Source organism: Ictidomys tridecemlineatus, chromosome 6 (genome assembly GCF_052094955.1).
Source record: "Ictidomys tridecemlineatus isolate mIctTri1 chromosome 6, mIctTri1.hap1, whole genome shotgun sequence".
NCBI classification, from domain to species: domain Eukaryota; kingdom Metazoa; phylum Chordata; class Mammalia; order Rodentia; family Sciuridae; genus Ictidomys; species Ictidomys tridecemlineatus.
Window position 1 is genome coordinate 196712046 of NC_135482.1, and position 19000 is coordinate 196731045.

The window sequence follows — 19000 nt, forward strand, 5'->3', positions numbered from 1 at the left end:
TCATGGGTGTCAATTCCTCACATCTCCGCCTTAGGAAACGCACAGGTTTTCATGTGTGTAGAGCTTGACTAGCTTGTCCACGTCCTGCTAAGGGACATAGAGGACTCACAGATGGGGTGATGCTGTGTGATGTCCTGTGTCGGGGGCCTGGCCTCCCCCCACTCCTCCGCACCAGACTCAACCCTCCAAGGCCTGTGCAGATAGACCATACGTACACCAGACTCACGTTGCCTTCTGATTAAATACATTTATTACTCTGCAATTGCATGAGCCCATTATTCTTTCTGTCTGCTGTTTTAATGATGTATTTACAGCCTGAGAATAACATTTTTTTCTGAATGTAAAGAAAGAATCCCTGTTAAATGATAGTTTTAGGCAATTGGGAATAAATGTCAAGATCAAGTCTTAGACTGTAATTTGCAAATAATAAATATTTGTTTAAAAATGTCATTATCTTAACAGTTTTGCTTTGCTATTGTGTACAGGAGCAAATAGGAGTCATTTAGAAGGTAAAATCATTTTCGTAATGATGAATGCATGTCTTGTATCAAGCTGGCTCAGCAGTTCCTAATCTCTCTTGTGAGCTGTGTTCATAAAGGCCATTGGCTTGAGCCATACATTCTAGATTCCCCTGATGCTCAGGGAAGGTGGGCTTCCTCATTCTTCATTCCACCACGACTTTCAACAAAATGCTTAGCAAATCATTGCTGTGTTCAGAATCAGACCTAGAAAGACCTTGGAGCTCTTCTAAGTATTTATTTTACTCTGTTTGGAGCTTATTGACTGATCTGTCAGCTGCTCATGAGAATGTCAACTCCTGGGGCGTTGGAACTGTGTCTGATTCAGCATTTTTGTATATAATTGAAGTTTAACAAATATGTTTTCTGTTGAAATTTAAAGAAAAAGCCCATAAGAAAGAGATCCTCATCGTCGATTGGCTAGAGATTTTCCTTGCTCCCAAGTCAGGTGCCTGTGTGTTGGCAACTTTTCCTCCACAGGAAGATTGACAGGAGTTTACAAGAGGGACATCCTTGAGGGGATGTCAGGGTGTGCCCCAGAATGTCAGCATCGCCAACCTCAGTGTCCTCTACAAGATTAAATGGCTGCTCATGGGGCTGCTACAGACTGATGGAGAACTTGGCAAACACTCTTAACAGGGAGTGTTTTCCTCTAATAGGAAGTCCTATCTCCATTTTCTTGGTCTTGCATGGTTTGTGCCTCTCTAACAACATACCTCAGATGGATCATTTGTGAGCAGCAAGTTCCTTGCTCAGATTCTGGAGACTGGGGAGCCCAAAGTCAGTTCTGTGTCTGATGAGGGCTCTGTCTTCATCTCCTCTGAATCTTCAGACTGTGGAAGGACAGGAGCAGCTCTCTGTAGGGACACTGGTCCCCTCCAGAGGAGCACAGCCCCGTAGCCCACCTGTCCTCCTAGAGGCTCCCCCTCCTCGTTCCATCTCACAGGGGTAGGAAACATCCAGACTTATGGGGGAGACTCTGGCTCATCCATGACAAGGTTCTAATGATCCATGTTTCTGCAGAATTATGACTCGTATTAATATGAGAAAGAGTTTTAAGTTGATGTCGGTTGGCAGGAGAAAGGTGCACTAGAATCCTACAGTTAGACCTGCCCCTTAACTTGTTAAGGTCATTGTGGCCTCACTGTCTGTAACCAGATTCCATAAGGTCTCACTTCCTCTATTATGAGAGTCACCTCTAGTGCTGCAGAAGATTCCTCCACCCTGGAGGACTGTCTACAGTCCAGCACGGACCAGAGGGCGAATCCCAGTGCCCAAGGTGGCAGGGGACAAACAAGGCAAGGCCCAGGCCAGCACATCACACTGCCCAGCGTGCCGCAGAATGAAGGCCAGGCAGACACAAGCATTGGAGAGGGAGTGAGTGATTCTACTTACAGACACTGTGGTTTACAGAGCAAACCCCAGAGAATGAAGGAGACCATTGCTACAGACTGTGAGAGAACTTGGCAAAGAAGCAAGCTGAAGGTCCATGTGGAGAATCAAAAGCGTATTGAAACATTATTAGCAGGTGAAATAGAAAAGAAGAAAGCATGTAGAATCATTATAATTAGGTAAATAATCTAAGTGAGGGGAACTTTAAATGTCCCTGAAAATCCAAATTGACTTAACAAATGCAAAGACATTCTACATTAATAGACAGAAAGACTCAAAATGACCATGACACTAGTCCCTGGAAGAGAATTCACACATAAGAGGAGGCAGTGCCACCACAAATATGAGCTTGCAATCAGAAGAAGCTCCTGTCAGACCTTCTGATGAGCAGCGGATCTGGGCCATGGGTCTCTGGTCACCAACATTATAGAAAGAAGGTCGGTAGGTTCAAAGCACCTCCCAAGAAAGGTTAATACCAAGGAAGAAAAGAAAGGAAGTGGGGATGGAAAGGGGACTCTAATGTAATAAATCTTCATGTATATCCACTAATTAACCAGAACCAAAGCCAGAGGAACATGATAAAATAAGCCACAAAAATGCACTCTGGAAAATGTACAGAACACACTACCTTATTCCTTAAACATATAAAATACAGGGGGAGATAAAGGGAGGGGACCTACAGATCAAAACCTATCTAGAGGCATGCAGTGAGTTCACATGTGAGATTCTTAACCCTGGTCTGTGAAACTAAGTGTAAAACATAGGGATTGAATTAAGGTAATGTGCAATCTAGATATCTGATATAATTTTAAATTTACTTTTGATTATATCATGTAGGATAAAGGTATTGTAAATGTTTTAGGTCCTTTTATCTCATAGAATTGGACAAAATATTTGTGATTTTGTGATGCAAGGTCTGCAGACTGACTCAGACGCGTCTCCTTTGGGGCCATAGGGAAGTGGAAGGGTGAGGATGGGCCGGGTTGGGAATTGCTGGCAGTTGTTGGGGTTCACTGAGGAGACCTGGGGTTGGTTCATCACAGCACCACCTTCATGCTGGATGCATTAAAGCTACCTGTAAGGGGTCTTTTTAGATGAGTGAGAAACACTGAGACTATGCAAGCATTGTTTTGATATGTGCTGGAATTCGTCCTCTGGCCTCAACATGACAGAGCCATCATGCTGCAGATCTGTACCTTAGAGCAACGCAGGGGATACATAGGGCCCATGTTTAGATATTTCCCTAAAACCCCCACTGAACAAATTTGTGGACATGCACACAGCGAACCTCTTGAAGTTACAGACCTAGGGAAGTGACTGTCAGAGACCTGCTGCAAGGACTGAGAGAACTGGGGTGGAGAATGCTCTTACCCAAGGCGAGCTGTCAAGGCGTCCAAGCCTGTCCAAGGTGGGGCTCTACCTTCAAGCCAGGGTCCACTAGCCTGCCTGGAGGGCATTCCCAGAGCTGGAAACCTCTCTCTGCTTAGAGAGGTTTTCTAAAGAGGGAGGTCGACTGGGGAGTGTTCAAAGAACTGGGGAAAATCTAGATATTTTGACTTATAAATCTTTGGGGTATGATAGTATATAATTTGCCAATCACAGCCTTAAAAATCTAAAATTTTTCTTTGTCAAATCACCATCCTAGAGTGAGAGAAAGATAAATCAACTTAAAGATAAATTGACTACTCTTGGTTGAAGTCTTGCTGGGAAGTGGAGAGCTACGGTCTCTGCCTCCCATGAGGGCAACAGTCCCCAGTCACGTCTGTTTCCTGGCTCCTTGGCACCAGTCTCAGCAGATGCCTGCTGTGTATGTAGCAGGTCCCAGGCCCTGTGCTGGGCACTGAGGTCACACAGCCTTTGCAGCATGGTTGGTAATAGACGGATGTTACCAGAACTAACGTATTGTTCTGTAACAGATCATGTGCTCCCACTTCTGCTCCGGTCACTCTTTTTCTGACTTATTCATTTCCCAGAGTTCCAAACTTTTATGGCTATGTAACGAATTTGCTGAGAAGTTAGTGGCACAAATAAAGTGTATGGTGCACACTAATTCTCTGGGTCAGGAATTTGAGCAGGGTCCACAGGGTCCGAGGCCACAGCAGGACAACTTGTTTGCCCACTGTGTCTTCAGTCACAAACCTGAGGGTGACGCTGCTGGCTGTGCCTCAGTTCCCCTTCCCCTGGCCCTCTCCAGTGAGACTCTGGGCATGGGCCTCTGCAGCAGCTGGTTTCTCTCAGTGTGTTGATGATCCCCACAGTGGACCCCCAGAGAGGAAAGCCACGTGGTGCTGTGTGCTTGTGGACAGCCTCACATCAGAAGCCATCCAGTAGGAAGTCCTCCGTAGGTTGGAGCAATCTCGCGCTGCCCGGTCCAGTGGGGAAGCTCTGTTCTACTGGGCCTCATGGGGAAGGCTCACATGAGCGTCCAAGCATGCATGATTCACGCAGCTCTAATCACAGTGTGTCTTCTGATAGCTATTAAGTATCGATGTAGATCTGTTTGCCTATTAACTTATAAACAGTAAAATGTTGTCCTGGTCATTCTAAATTGTTTCACATGAATTCCCAAACCAGCTGTGTGCGATTGTCCAGCCCTGCCCCAGGAACTTTCTGCACATGACCTTGAATTTTCCAAAATCCATTCAGGACCTCTCCTAGCTGCTTATGACACATTCAAATAGAAATTTGGAAGAGGAAATTTATTTATTTTTACTGCATGGGAGGATCCTCATATAATGCCACTCAGATTTCTATAGAAAAATAAATAGTAATTAAATATCCAGATGATATTTGGAGTAATTTTGGATTCTGTGTTCCTAAATAATGTGGTTATAAGTCATCTTCTCATAGCCACTTTTGAGGAACTAAAAAAATGAGGGGAAAAATAAAGAGTTTTTAAGCATATAAACTGTATATTTTCTCAAAATCTCCATAAGATAAAATTTAGAGCTGAAGAAAATGAGTTTCAGGTAATTTAGGTAACTTGCAGATGTTCACATTGAACTCACATTGACCTGGGATCTGAACTCAGGTCTGGTATCTTGGGTTAAGTCCAGTGCCAAAGGTTCTTTGAAAGCATGATTTAAATTTTAATTATTGGAATATGTTCTCTAACCTTTAACTGCTTCCTTTTCATGAAAATATATTTGCGTGAATATATTTGTGTGTGTATATATATGTGTGTGTATATATATGTGTGTGTATGTGTATATATATATATATATGTATGTATATATACATACATATATGTATGTATGTGTGTGTATACACATACACACACACACACACACAAGTAGTAATTATCCAGATGATGTTTTTGATGTGACTCTGAGAATAATTTTGGATTCAGTGTTCCTAAATAATGTGATTATAAGTCATCTTCTCATAGCAGTATATATACATATGTGTGTATGTATATATATACATGCACATACATATACATATATGTATACATATAGTATATATACACATACATGCATATAAATGTATTTTTCTTAGGACATACATTTTTTTATTCTATTAAATATAAAATCAATAATTTTTTGAGTACATTTAATGTTCCCTTAATCATCTTTTCCTAATGGGATTTCTAGAAAATCCACTTAACATAGACAAGTTAGATTAAGAAAGTATGCCATCTTTCCTGTCTAGTGCCAGGATGGTTAAAAGGGAAAGATTGAAAATAGAAGGACTAGTGCACTTGACAAACGTATGGAATCCCTTCCTGGAAGAGGGGGTTGAACTCTTATGGATGACTCACTCAGGGCAAGCTCGGGGTGACCACTGTGACTGTCCTGGTAACTGTCCCAGGTACCAATGCACACAGCAGCAAAATGCTTTCATGTCATTTTCTGCTAATGATTGACAATGGCACAGTTTCTTGGGCTTCTCCTCTGAGTCATGCTCTTTTCCTGTCTGGCCCCTAACTCTTGCAGCAGCTCCCAGGATGTGGACAGATAGCCCAAAGCCTGGACGGGCCAAGTGGGGATCTGCCAAGACTCACAGGGAGCCACCCAGCCCAGTGCTTTATGAGCTGTGCCGTTGCTGGCTAGTGCGTGGCTCTGAGCCGCACCTTTCATTCTGGGTGTGAGGATGACTGGAGAAAGGACAGTCATTTCAGGGAGAGTAAATATTAATCATTGTTTTAGGCCTATCTAATTTCTTTTTTTTAAAAAAAAGTCATATTGATTAAGTTGATGGTTTATTGCCAAAAACAAAACAAAAAACAAATTTATTTTGCTTTGAAAAATGGCAAGTGATATGATTTAATGACTGAAGCTTTAAAATTACAGCATTTTCACCAAAAATCATGTTTCCAACCCTTGGGCATGACCTCTATTTAAATGGAGAGGTATATTTTATGTGTGAGGTGCCCTCCAAGATAATTAAAATATTTTTCCTCTGATTTCTATTTTTCAATCTTGATCATAGCATTATTTATTATTCAGAGTTCGGTAATAAATTCAACTGAATAGTTTGTTTTGGGCTGGCTTGTTTTGAAAACCGATCCACCAAACCCTAAATGTGGTGATTTGAGGGTGGTGTTGTCTTGCTCAGCTCCTGTTAGTGGCAACAGAATCCCCAAGGCTGGATAATTTATAAAGAACATGGCTCTGAGGCTGAGATCCCCACAGTCCAGGCACCGGCTGGTTGCTGTCTGGTGAGGGTCCTGTCTCCATTTCCAAGATGGCACCTTGGACCCTATACCCCCAGAGGGAAGGAGCTCTGATTGGGTGAGGGAGGCAGAGGGGAACCCTCTCCTGAGACCAGGAGTTCACATCAGCAATGAGGCATGGGTCTATTCCTGGACGGAGCCCCCTGTGAACCAAGCACCCCTTAGAGGCCCCACACCCCAACACCTGCACACTGGGAATCAAATCTGCAACACTGGAACTTTGGGGAGCACGTTCAAACCACCATAATGGTGTCATCAAAACTGCTGTTGAAACTGAATTCCCAGTGCCGCAGTGTGAAGAGGCATGGCCTTAGGTTAAGCCGTCAGGGCACAGGCCTCGTAACTGGGATTAGCAGGCATCCCACCAGAGTGCTGGAGGTGGCAGAGAGGACAGTCTTGCCCTTATTTCCTCCCACCATGTGCGGTCACAGGGATCCTTTACTTCCTTCCAGAAAACGTAGAGGGCACCATCTGAGAAGCAGCAGGCAGCCCCCTTCAGATGCCAATCTGCCAGAGATTGATCTTGGAATTCCCAGCCTCTCAGGAGAAGTAAACTTCTGTAGTTTATAAATTACCCGATGTGTGGTATTTTGTCATAGCACCCTGAACAGACCAACACAAAAAGTAGCGATTATTCATGTAAAAGGAAAAGAGAGCCATAAATCACACCTATCAAAATGTTGGATTTCTTTATGAATTTATGTTGCTCTGAGTAACAGAATAACTGGAAGAAATGTAAAGAGTTGCTTAATCTGTATAAAAAATGTTTTTGTGTATGTGAAGTAATTCCCCTTTAAGTTTACTTAAATCTATTATATATACAAGGATTTAAAACCATCAAAGGGAATCCAGAGAAGGAAAGGAGGTTTGGTTCATTGAAGAAACGGAAATTTCCCAAGAGAAGGAGAGTAGACTGGTGAAGAAGTCAAGTGACCAATGAACACACCCACGGGGGGCCAGGTCCCAGGAAGCAGGGCACGGCAGGGCCTGGGCTCGGCTCCCATTGTCCTGTGGGTCCCCCTGTGGGAGGCCACGGTGGGGGAGCAGCCCCACCCCACAGCCTCGTGCAGCCTTGTCTTCAGGTAAGGTCAGACCGGGGGCAGAGGAGAAGGAGCTCTGCGACAGGAAATTTAAAGATGTAAAACCATGGCCAACAAGAGAGAGGCTGTCCTTCCCCACGCACTGATGCCCGCCATTTATAGACAGCGCTTTGGGCTCAGGATGACGGGTTAATTAGGACAGCTCCTGGGACAGTCTGCTGAGCCCAGGGCATTCTTCACAGGAGCTGGAGGTTCACAGGGTTTGACTCACTAAAGGTCCAGAGGAGTCCTGCACGGAGCCCATTAACTTAGACTCCCTGTTTCCCCGGGAGGCTGCTGGACAACGTGGAATACCTGAAATCTCACGCCATTCCTCTCTCTCCCACAACGTGCACGTTAATATCATACATAATTTCCACATATATCAAGATTAACTGATGAGCAAACTGGTTAATGGACCGTGGTATTCTCTGTCCCATCGTTTAGCTCAGTGTGTTCGATCATGTCTGCATAGCTAAAGCCACCTGAAGAGCTTTTAAAATATATCAATGCCTGGGCCCTCCTCCAATTTAATGGATTAGGGGTCAGGCCCAGACATCAGCCTTTTCACAAAAGCTCCCCCGTTAATCCCAGGGTGCAGCTAGGACTGCAGATCCCTGTCTAACGCCTGCGGCTCTGCCTTCAGCCGGAGTCAGCTTTAATTAATCTTCCACTTTAATTCTGTGATGTATATGTCATGCTCTATTATATTTTTGCTTCGGATATATTTCACTGAGTAATAAAAATAAAGGGAGAACAGTTGGTGAAAATTTACTCAAGGAATTAAGTTTGTCATTGATACAAGTGACGGGCCATCTGGATACTCAGGGAACTTCTGCTACCAAAGAGAGTTTTCAAGGGGCGCGTGCTTTTTATTATTAAACCTGTTACCGATGTGCATAATGTACAAGGCATGCATTTTAATTAGACAAGGGTGCATGATAATTGAGGAGCTCCTTGGTAATGGTTATCACTCAGGAATACTTACACGTTCACCCACATTCGAGTCTGCTCTGAGGAGTACCTGGCCGTCCAGTGCAGCCCAAGCTCAAGGCCCATGGGAGAGCTGAGAAGCAAAAATCATGGTGGTTTTACTTTGAAGTCAGGGACTTGCTCAGTTACTGCTACTGATCTGTGCTTCTAAACACATAGACTCAGGTGCTGGCAAGTTCCTCCTGATTGTTGGCCCGTACCCACGTGTACGCACTGCCACACAGACAGTAGAGAAAGTGAACCACGCACTAGTGAGTTCTGGCCACCACTTTGGTCACCATTTGGTTGGTGAAATGCCTTTGTCCTGCTTTCCAGCAGGTAGCTGGCTAGGAATGCTGGCCCATGTCATTAACCCTTAGTGACATTTGCTGGCAGCTATGAAGTTCATGTCCCAAATGGAAGTTCTTTATTTTAATTTTGAGTGCTTTGACCAACCTGCTAACCCTTTGGTAAAACACGTCGATGTGGCCGTTACATGTTGAAGGATTTTGAAGAACCTCCTGCCTTGAACTGCTCATGTTCCCAGAGAGTGAGCTTCCCTCTCCCCTGCCCCACACACAGACACAGGCCGAAGTCCCGCAGGTGCCACTGTAATGGGTGCCAGAAGCTGCAAGTCAGCCGCCTGCAGGCTCCTTCTCTGCAGCAGGCTGGGATGTTCCCTGAGGGATTTTACCCAATTCTGGGAAGGTTTTCCTTTTCTTCAGAATACAGTAAAACATTTAGGTGTCTTGTAAAAGTCACCCTGTGCCACAAAAATGAATGGCCACCTGGCACTGCGGCTGAAAACGTCACAAGTTCAAGACCGCGGCTGGAGGGCTTGTGAATCACTCTGACCAGAGTGTGAGACTCGGCCAAGGCACCCTGCATCAGGTGGGCCCTTGGCCACCCAGACAGCAATGCACGTCGCCTACTCCAGGCCCAGTGCTTGCTCCCTGACCAGCCTGGGTGCTAAGGCACCTTGTGCCCAGCACATGGCACAGCCCGGCTGCAGCCGGTGCCAAGGCAGAGGGCAGACATGGATTTTCTTAAAGGCCTCCGAATGTTGTTTGATCTCAGAAAACTTGAGGTGTTGCAGTTGTTTAGCTCACATCATTAAAGAGGATAATTTCCAGTGGTTGCATTCCAAGGGAGAAATTATTTATTTTTCATACATTTATGGTAAATATTTCACACCAAATTTTAAAGCACTTAATATCCCTTAGCAATAAAATGACTTCAGCATCAGAGAATTTTAACAAGCTTTTAAATTAAGGTAATGTATCACAATATCACATTTGAAGCAAAGTGAAATAATTTTGATCTTTTACAATAATTTTCAAAAATTTTTATTTCCATTTATAATTATTTTGAAATTATTTCATTTATAATTATTTTCATTTATATTAATTTAGCAGAGGGATACTAATGTGGATAGTGTCTACATAATTTTGTAGACTATGTTTTTTCTTTCTGAAACCACCACTAGTGATTTATATTCCATAAGATAAGATAAATATGGAAACTGATCCAAAAATCTGCATCTGTTTGGTATCACTTCCTTCTGATGGAATCATACAAGGGATTTAATGTGCTAAATTGTATCAGTTACAAGAAAGAAAACATTTTACCTGATACACTGAAACCCTGAATCCTCCCTCTGCCGGCTCTAGCTCCAAATCCACTGGTCTGTGTCCCTATTCGGACGTCTTTGCCTCCCAGGAGATAGAGGTCCATGTCCTTGCCACTTGGCCAGCCTCTGCTTCTGTCACGTGAATCTGAAGCGGCTGTATTTTTATTTTATAAAATCAATCACCCATATTTTGCTTTAATGACATAAAGAATTTCCAGCTTTGAGTATATCCCAGGAAAACTAGTTCTCAAAGAGAAGGGAGGAAAAATGCGAGTTAATCACTGACACAACTAGAATAGAAAATTCTAGAAGTGCCAGTGCCCATGGATGGGGTGTAAGGGAGAAGACAGTGGAAGCAGCAGGTGGTGGTGGGGAGTTCAAGTCTAAACAAACCCCCCTGAGTGCTTCAGGGTTTAAATGCCCGTAGGAGAGCAGCAATGTGGCGTGGTTCTTAGGTCTCGTGCGGTAGTGGATTGCGTTCAGGAAACTCATTCAGTCTACAGAAATTCACTTCATGCTCAATGTGCTGAAACTGTCTTATACCATGAAATCAGACTACGGCAAGAAAAGCCGTAGTCCTGAAGCCATCACTGGAGCAGAGAAGGATTGTTGTATTGCGTGGGTGTCAATGTAGGGCATTTAGATCTTATTTTAACATAGTTACATCAATTAATATTTCATTTAGTGTATTTCTACTACACTATCATTCTTTACCTCTTATCTTAATAATGAAAACCGTTCCCCTGTCCGTTCATGTTTAAAATAACTCATGTCCGTCAGGTCCTAAGAACTTCAGTTGGGGCTCCCCGTGCAGTCCCTAGCATGACATCCCCCTGTGTCTGAAGATGCAGCTGCTGTCTGCACCCACACATTGAGTTCTGGTTCTGGCAAGAAGTGGAGGACAGAGCTTTAGAGCAGGTCAGCACAGTCTAGTGACACACTCTCTCAGCCTTTTGACCCACACTCTGGCTTCTGATGGGTTTGATCCTTGGGAAAGTTTTCCTCTGAGGCTTTTCATACCCCTAGATTACCGTGACCTCCTACCCTCTCCCACAGCTGAGACACTGCCTCCTTTCCATCTGTGCGCATGCTTGCTCAATCATTAGCAGCCACACAGCAGGCACAGACAAGTGTATGGAGAATTAGACCCTCCTGGGGTCTGTCACCTGGGCGGGGGGATCTGTCTGGCTAACTGGTGGCTGGGACGTGGGGATTACTACCACAAGGGCTAGTGAGAGGATGTCTCCCACTAGGGCAGAATGTCCAGCAGGGACGTCGGGCTTCCAGGTCGTGGGATAACACCAGATCTGGGGGGCCTGGGGTACAGGGAGATGAGGACCCAGGGAGGTCTTTTCTGGGGAGTCTCTGTGACTGTTTCTTCCAGTCTTATGCTCTGTACGAAAGCTCTGGCATTTCTTCATATGGACCCAGGAGCTGTCGTGTCAAATACGATCCTAGATGTTGTTCCTTTCAGACTTCTTTTGAAACGTTTCTCAGCTGGGTTCCTCTTTATAAGCCACTCATCTTTAATTATTTATAGTGAGTTATTGGCACTGGATGTTTCCACCTGGTCTTTGGACTTGATCTAGTGTAACGCAGCCGCTCAGGGGACAAGTGGAGGAGCATGAGTGTCTGTGAGACCCATGAGCCCCCTAGGAATGGCTGTAGACAGAGCCTGGAGCGAGCCCCAGGGCTGTGTCCTGGAGTGCTCCGCAGAAGGGGCAGGAAGGGGGCCCGGGGCAGGTGGAGCCCGGAAGACTGCCCACCAGGGTTCCAGGGAAACAGGAGCCAGCTCTCTCACACCTCGCTAGGGGTCAAGAAAATGGATACTGAGACACAAACAGTGAATTTAAAAAGGCACACATCAGTAGTAACTTCCAGAAAAGAAATTTGTGAAACCATGGGGACAGAAGATGTATTAGTTTCAAAAGAGGATGAGGGTAGAAGAATTGGAAATGTAAGAAGAAACACACCTTTTGTAATTTTTTTTTTTTTTACAAAAGTAAGCAGAAAAGTGGGAAAGGGCCTGGAAGAAGTAAGATCTCATTTTGGTTAGAATTCAGTTTATTTTCTACTTTTAAAAATTAAAGGACTTTTTTTTTTTTTAAAGAAATTTAAGACTTTGGAAACATTTGCTTCCTGGTGGGAATGTTCTGAGCAGGGGCAGCAGACAGTTGGAGGAGGAGTTTGTCCAGAACCTTGTCTTTCAGTGAAGCCTAGAGGCGTGAGCTCTGGAGGAAACCAGTTCGCTGTCACGCGTCGCCAGCGCACAAGAAGTGAGGCACGCTGGAAATGCTCGCTCCCTGGCATCTCACGCCAGATCTGCCTGTGTCTTCGTTTGTTGGCGAGAGCCCAAAGATATTTTCCTTTTGGAACTATTTCTCAAGTGCTCATCTATGTTGGCGATTCCTCTTTATAAGTCAGTGCTGTAATTATGCTCCCTGTTTTTAACCTACTCCCTTTAAGCTGAGCAGTCAGGCAGAGGGTACCAGAGGATACCTGTTGGGCCCGGGCTTCACCTCGACACACTAAGTGGTTGGAATGTCCCTGAGTCCATTTTTCAGCAGTCTGAAACTGTGTCATTGAGCGAGTGGGCTGCGGGACGCGTTATCTTGTGTATTATTCTCTTCTTCCCACAATAGCTTTGTGTCAACATGACCAACGAGAAGATACACCACTACATCAATGAAGTGCTTTTCCTACAAGAGCAGACAGAATGTGTACAAGAGGGAGTTACCATGGAAACGGCATATTCTCCTGGTAACCAGGCTGGAGTTTTGGATTTCTTTTTCCAGGTATTCATATAATATAATTAGATACTTACCAGCATACAGGCATCTAAATGTACTGGAGACAGATTTTCCTTCAGAAGGCCTTGGATTTGAGCTATCTTTACATATGAGATTCTGCAATGTATTTATAATCTTTCAAAACCTATTGAGGAGCACAACATGTCCTTTTCTGAAGGGGCATGTGAAAGAACACAGATTCATTGGAAGGACAAGAAATATCAGAACATTTTGATATAAAAATGTTCGATATTTTGTACTTCCATGACTAAACTCTCAGCAGTAAAGAAGACAGTGCACAAAACCAGTTTTTCCACGACATAATGTCTTGGATTCTATGATTAATGACATAAGGACACAAATATAACATAATTTTAAAATTTGTCTCCCAAGTTTATAAGATTTAAATTTGGAACAATTGGCAGGACGGGTACATGTGCACGTGTCTGTACTCCACTAAAACCAGGAGTCTGAGGGCCTTGCAGGGGTGTGTCCCCAGCTTTGCCTGTCAACTTAGAGGAAGAGCATGTCACTCGGTGTCTCTGTCCTATCAGTGAAAACCTGTCAGAGGAGCAGAGTTTCTGTCCCAGCAGGAAGACGTGACAGGGACTCATCCGCAGGCTCTCTCAGACACCTCAATGCCCCTTCACACAGGCCGTGCTCAGCTGTGTGCAGAGTGTAGTGTTCCCTTCCTACCTCCTCTCACTGAAGGTCGGTGTCCCCGTTACGTCACCCTGTCCCTTTTCCTAACTCTGCAGCACTCTCGTCCCTGCTATGACGATGTCAGGGCTGCTGACCTCAGAGCTCTGTGAGGGGCGGGGGCCCACCGTGAGCCCAGGCAGAGGTGTGTTCAGGTGGAGGCTGAGTTCTCTTCCGAGGGTCTGGGTGAAGATGGAGGGAGGTGAGCTCTGATGGCAACCTCCCTCTCTTGCTGCTTTCAGAAGCCGTCAGGATTGCTCTCTTTATTGGATGAAGAAAGCCAGGCGATTTGGTCCACAGAACCGAACCTTCCCAAAAGGCTACAGAACCTCCTAGAATCATCGAACACAAATGCCGTGTACTCCCCCACGAAGGATGGGAACGGCAACGTGGCTCTCAAAGGCCAAGGTGCGGCGTTCACCGTCATGCACTATGCAGGAAGGGTAAGTGGACCACCGAGGGGCTGGTGATGATGGCCCTGTGGACCAGGGCCCAGGCCAAGCCCGTGGGCTCCTGCAGCACTTGGGTGTGTGGCTGGGTGGTGCTACTTTCCTAAGCTGGTTGTTTTCTGTCTGGTGAGGAGTTAACTTCTTCAGAACAGTGCAGGTGCTGTGCATGATGACCTGATCATGCCATTACACAAGTACAGGAGCCCTGGGCTTGAAGAGCCCCTGCTGCGAACTCCAGGATATTCTCATAAGGCAGACAGACTCTGGGCCGCTGAGCCTGCTCTTCCTGAATGCGCTTCCTAGCACTGAGGGGTTTTCCTGGGAGCCTGTTACCACTCCTGGTCCTGCAGCCAGCTCCTAAGGCAAGCTGCTCTCCCCAACCCCCCCCCCTGGAGGAGGTCCTTGGGCCTGGATCACACTCCTCCATCTAGACCAGCGTCAGGAAGTCCCTGGCTGAGGGCATCTTGGCCCAGCCAGAGGTTTCTTTGCGAGACCTCCCCGAGGTCATTTTTCTAGTCCACTCCCAGTTGTCCTGCACCCCGCCTTCACACTGCAGCGGAGGCCCCTCCTTGCCTTCCTAACAAGATCAGGTTCTCTCCATGTTTCACTATTTACACCCACTCCCATCTATGCTCCATCCAGCTCCCATCTGCAGCTAATGGCTCCCTGCTTCGGGTTTGTAACCATCTACCCTCAGGTGACACCGCCACTTACTACCACCTGGGTACTGCAGGGAGGACTCCCTGGTGACCCTGCAGCGTACCTCAGTCACATCCACCGGTGATCACCGAGACTGCTGTTCACCAAAGGGGGAGCATTAGAGGGTACAAAATAGTCCTTGCATCAGAAAAGGGAAAGCCAATTAACAGACACAAAAATGCGGATATGATTATGATCTTTTTAAATATGTATTCCCATGGAGAAGGAAGCAGTCATTTGGCCAAAAATGTAGAAATGTTTTCTAGAGGAGTTATGATATGACCCAAGCCTACTAGTGTTGGTTAACGCTCACTAATTATAAAGAGGGGGGCATTCCGGGAAGACATGGGATTGTGAAAGTGGACGCCATTCGTATTGCTTAGGACTCAGTGGCACAGGACAGAATCCACGGCAGCTGTTTTCTCTGTCTTCTTCACTGTAACTATTTAAGCAGAAAATAAATCAGCACAAGAAAACGTGGTTGGGAGATTCTAAGTTGAACTTCAGAAGTGCCCCTGGACTGGTGCAGTGGCCCAGGCCTGTATCCCAGAGGCTCTGGAGGCTGAGGCAGGAGGATCACAAGTTCAAAGCCAGCCTCAGCAATATAGCAAGGCCCTTAGCAACTGAGAGAGATTCTGCCTCTAAATAAAATATAAAAAGGGCTGGAAATGTGTTGCTCAGTGGTTAAGCACCCCTGTGTTTACTTCCCAATACCAAGGGAAAAAGAAAAGAGTCTCCCTAAACCACGTCCCAGAACTGAGTCACCCAGGTGTGTGTCTCCAGGCAAACTGAGATGCTGCTGCTGTGGTTCCTGACTCAGTTACTGCTGTCATCCACTCATTTGAAACGCACGCACCCTGGCACTCAACATTGAAGAAACCAGTGACTAGCCTGTGTCTCCCCAGTGCAGAGCAAAGATGAGTCCCTGCACGTGGGTCGCAGAGTGCGGCCTCCACCCATCTGCCTTCTAAACCTGGGTGATGGTGCTCAGTGGTTGCAGCTGAGGAGTGGTCAGCTCCCAGATGCACAGGGTCTGGGGAAGGCAGCTCTCCTTCCAACCTCTGCAGTACAAGAAGGCGAGGCAGAGGGTGGGCACCATTGCTCCACATCCGCCCACGTTGAAGGCTTAGGAAGGGGCAATATTCAATTTTTAGACCTTCAGAGTCTAAGTGTTTCATGGAAATCTCGAGGTGATGCTGGGATAATAGAGGTTGTTTCTAGGAACATGCTTTCATGCTTGGAAACATGTTCTTGATTTTGTCCAGAAAGAACAGGGAAAAGGGAGAGAAAAATATTTAAAAAGAGAAATACATCAGAAACCCAGAGGAGCAGAGGCTAGCAAGCACACCTGGTGGCCAGCAGTGAGGCCACGGTGCCCTCTCCGAGAGGCCTCGGAAGTCCCCTCAAGGGGCCCATGGGTGTGGAAAGGACATTGGTGGAAGATCTCCTATCTGTGTCCCTGGAGAGCTACTAACACTCTCTTCTATTTGAGAGACTTAGGCTTTGCAAGTCCTTGATAAAGATAGTAATCTTGTAACCTTACATTCAGATTTTCGATCTATACTTTTCTATGTTAACCATTTATTGAATTTGTCTAAATTAGGTAAAATTCTTAATAATATTTAATGATTTCAGAGAAATTCTTTGCCTAAAAGTTTTATGGCAGCTGGGGTAAGTAGGTACATTCTTGACCCACCTTGTAGGCCTGCTTTGTGTATTGGACATGAACTAGATGTTCAATGAATGTTAATTGTGTTAAAATGAGTGAAAATGTGGTTTTAAGTCAGAGCTTTTTGATTATCTTATGTTTAGTTTCAAAAATTATTCTGGGTACACTAAATTTTAATTCCAATTGTTTTTGGAAGAATTGGTGAGAAATCATTTAGTAGTTTAAATTAATAGAATTATTTTAGCAAGTTCTGCTAGGAATGAGGTACAATAGGAACAACAATTGATTTGTTGTTTCTGAGCCAAAGCTCCCCCAGAATCATGAAATTTCCTTTAAAAGTACCTTTATCTTTAAGCAAGTTTTCCATAGTTGAGGCCAAATTTGTGGTGTTGTAAAAATCTTTCATTTCAGTGAGATGAACTAATGAGTCTGAGCCAAGGGACTCCCTAAGGACTCATTCACAGGTTACTGTATAGATTTTATAATTTGTGGCAATATGTCAAGCCATATGCCATTTGAGTGATCAAAAAGCCCCATACTCTTCAATTTTGAGATATTGCATTAAAAAAAAAAAGAACTGCTTATTCTGCATCTCTTGTAAATCAAGAGATGCAAAAAAAGTAAATTGACTTAAAAATCAACATGCAGCCTCTATTTTGGACAGTGGGCAAAACACTCCTGAATAATCTTTGACTATAAAGTCAGTCCCCGGGGCAGCTCTCTGTCCCCTCTGCTCTTGAGTTTCTCTCCAGCCTCTTGTTTGGCCAGATGGGTGGGTGGAACGGAGCCCCAGCACCACCTGCTCCTCCCCAGGGTTCGCCTGGCCCTCTTAGTGAACACCTCCTACACCTACAGCCAGTGTTGCTGCTGACATCCAGCCCCACCTGGGTGCTCTCACCTGTCCCGAGCTCTGCCCAGGAGATCCTGCAAGCTTCTGAGGCTCTTTTGAGCAGAGGCTCAGAGGTCCTTTTAGAAATGTTTAAGCAACATTATTTGAATTACAGTTGAAGATCTTTACTAAATACATTTGAATTTTTCATTACTCATAGGAGCATGGTGTATTTTCCAATCTCCATTACAGAAATATTTTAAAGTAAATGGGGAGATGCTGTGCATGAAATATTAACCAGGTCTCGTTAATGAGCATGGATTTGAATTAAAGAAGGCTGGTGGGGCTTGGGGGTTTGTTTGCTTGGTTGGTTGCTTGGATGATTATTTGTGTTAGCAAACTTTAAATCATATATGGGATTACCTGTTTTAAGGGTGACTCTTAAGCTGTTGATTTAAATGACAGATAAGCATTAAATCCTAAAAGTATGCCTAATTTTATTGGCTATTAAAATTAAGACTGTTGAAGGGAAGAATTATAGCTTGACAAAGACATTGGCTCTTAGGAGAGTTGAATTTCCATTAAGGTGATTCTAAAATAATTCCAGTAGGAAATAGTATTTTAAAGTTCCTAAATTTTGATGTGAAAAAGTGAGTGGATTAGGAGATAGCAAAGTGATCCGAAATAATAAAAAGCAAATTAATGAAAATGTAAATCAAAATTAATAGTTATGTATTATCTGCACTTGCATATAGGACCCTTGCTTCTTGTCTGCTCATACATCTTTATCTGGAAGTTATTAAAATTTATTTTAAAATATAGTTGTTCCTATTGGGGCTCAAATAAATATCCCACTGCGATTGGCCTGGGTGATTTACAGATATCAAGTTATCGCTGTTGTTCTAGCTTAAGACGATGGGTCTGTATCCCAGGTCCATCGCTCTCCAGACAGTTATGTATTGTAAAGGTTGACTGGTACAAACCCTCTTCCTGAAGATATTCCAGGCTCTCATCCATGAAGTCTGTGACTGTGACCATGTCGGAAGGGAGGTCTCTATATATGTCATCAAGCATCTAAAGAGAGGGTCACCCTCAATCACATGGAAGGCTCTACATCCAGCGGGATGTGTCCAGAGGGGAGGGTGAGGGAGAAAGTCACCTGATGGTTGGAGGCAGAGATGGGAGCAGTGCAGCCTTCCTCAGCAGGAGGAGGTAGAAGGACCCTCCAGGAGCTCTGGCCTGCGGAACCAGGAGAGAATGCATTTCTCTTGTCACCCAATTTGTGGTCATTTCTTGCAGTGGTCTTAAGTGAACAAATGAAGTATTCCTCTGATTATGGAAGTGAGCGATTTAAGCTTGCAACATTGTAGGGTTTCTTTTTACATCATTTGATTCATTTCAAGTGACTCCTGCCTGTCTCCCTAGGTTTTTGCTCCTGTGGTCTTCCTCACCTGGAAGTCTCATGGCCCAGTCATTCCAAATCTTGTCCATCCTCCCAAAGATCAAGTTCTTGGCTAATCGAGATTTCACTGATTTCTCCCTGACCTCATCAGTGATGATGCCCGATAGCCTCGTGCCATTTTACAATTTAAAAAAGTAC

General features: G+C 44.7%; 1 protein-coding gene across 4 annotated transcripts in view; it reads left to right on the forward strand.

The window, feature by feature from the left end:
• The window catches only part of Myo16 (myosin XVI), a 524759-nt gene that overhangs the window by 362443 nt on the left and 143316 nt on the right, over positions 1–19000 (forward strand). For all 4 annotated transcript variants that reach the window (XM_078016333.1, XM_078016334.1, XM_078016331.1 and 1 more), the window contains exons 22-23: positions 12909–13061; positions 13997–14197. In XM_078016333.1, the coding sequence (XP_077872459.1) occupies positions 12909–13061; positions 13997–14197 (354 nt within the window). The remainder of the gene's footprint in view (positions 1–12908; positions 13062–13996; positions 14198–19000) is intronic.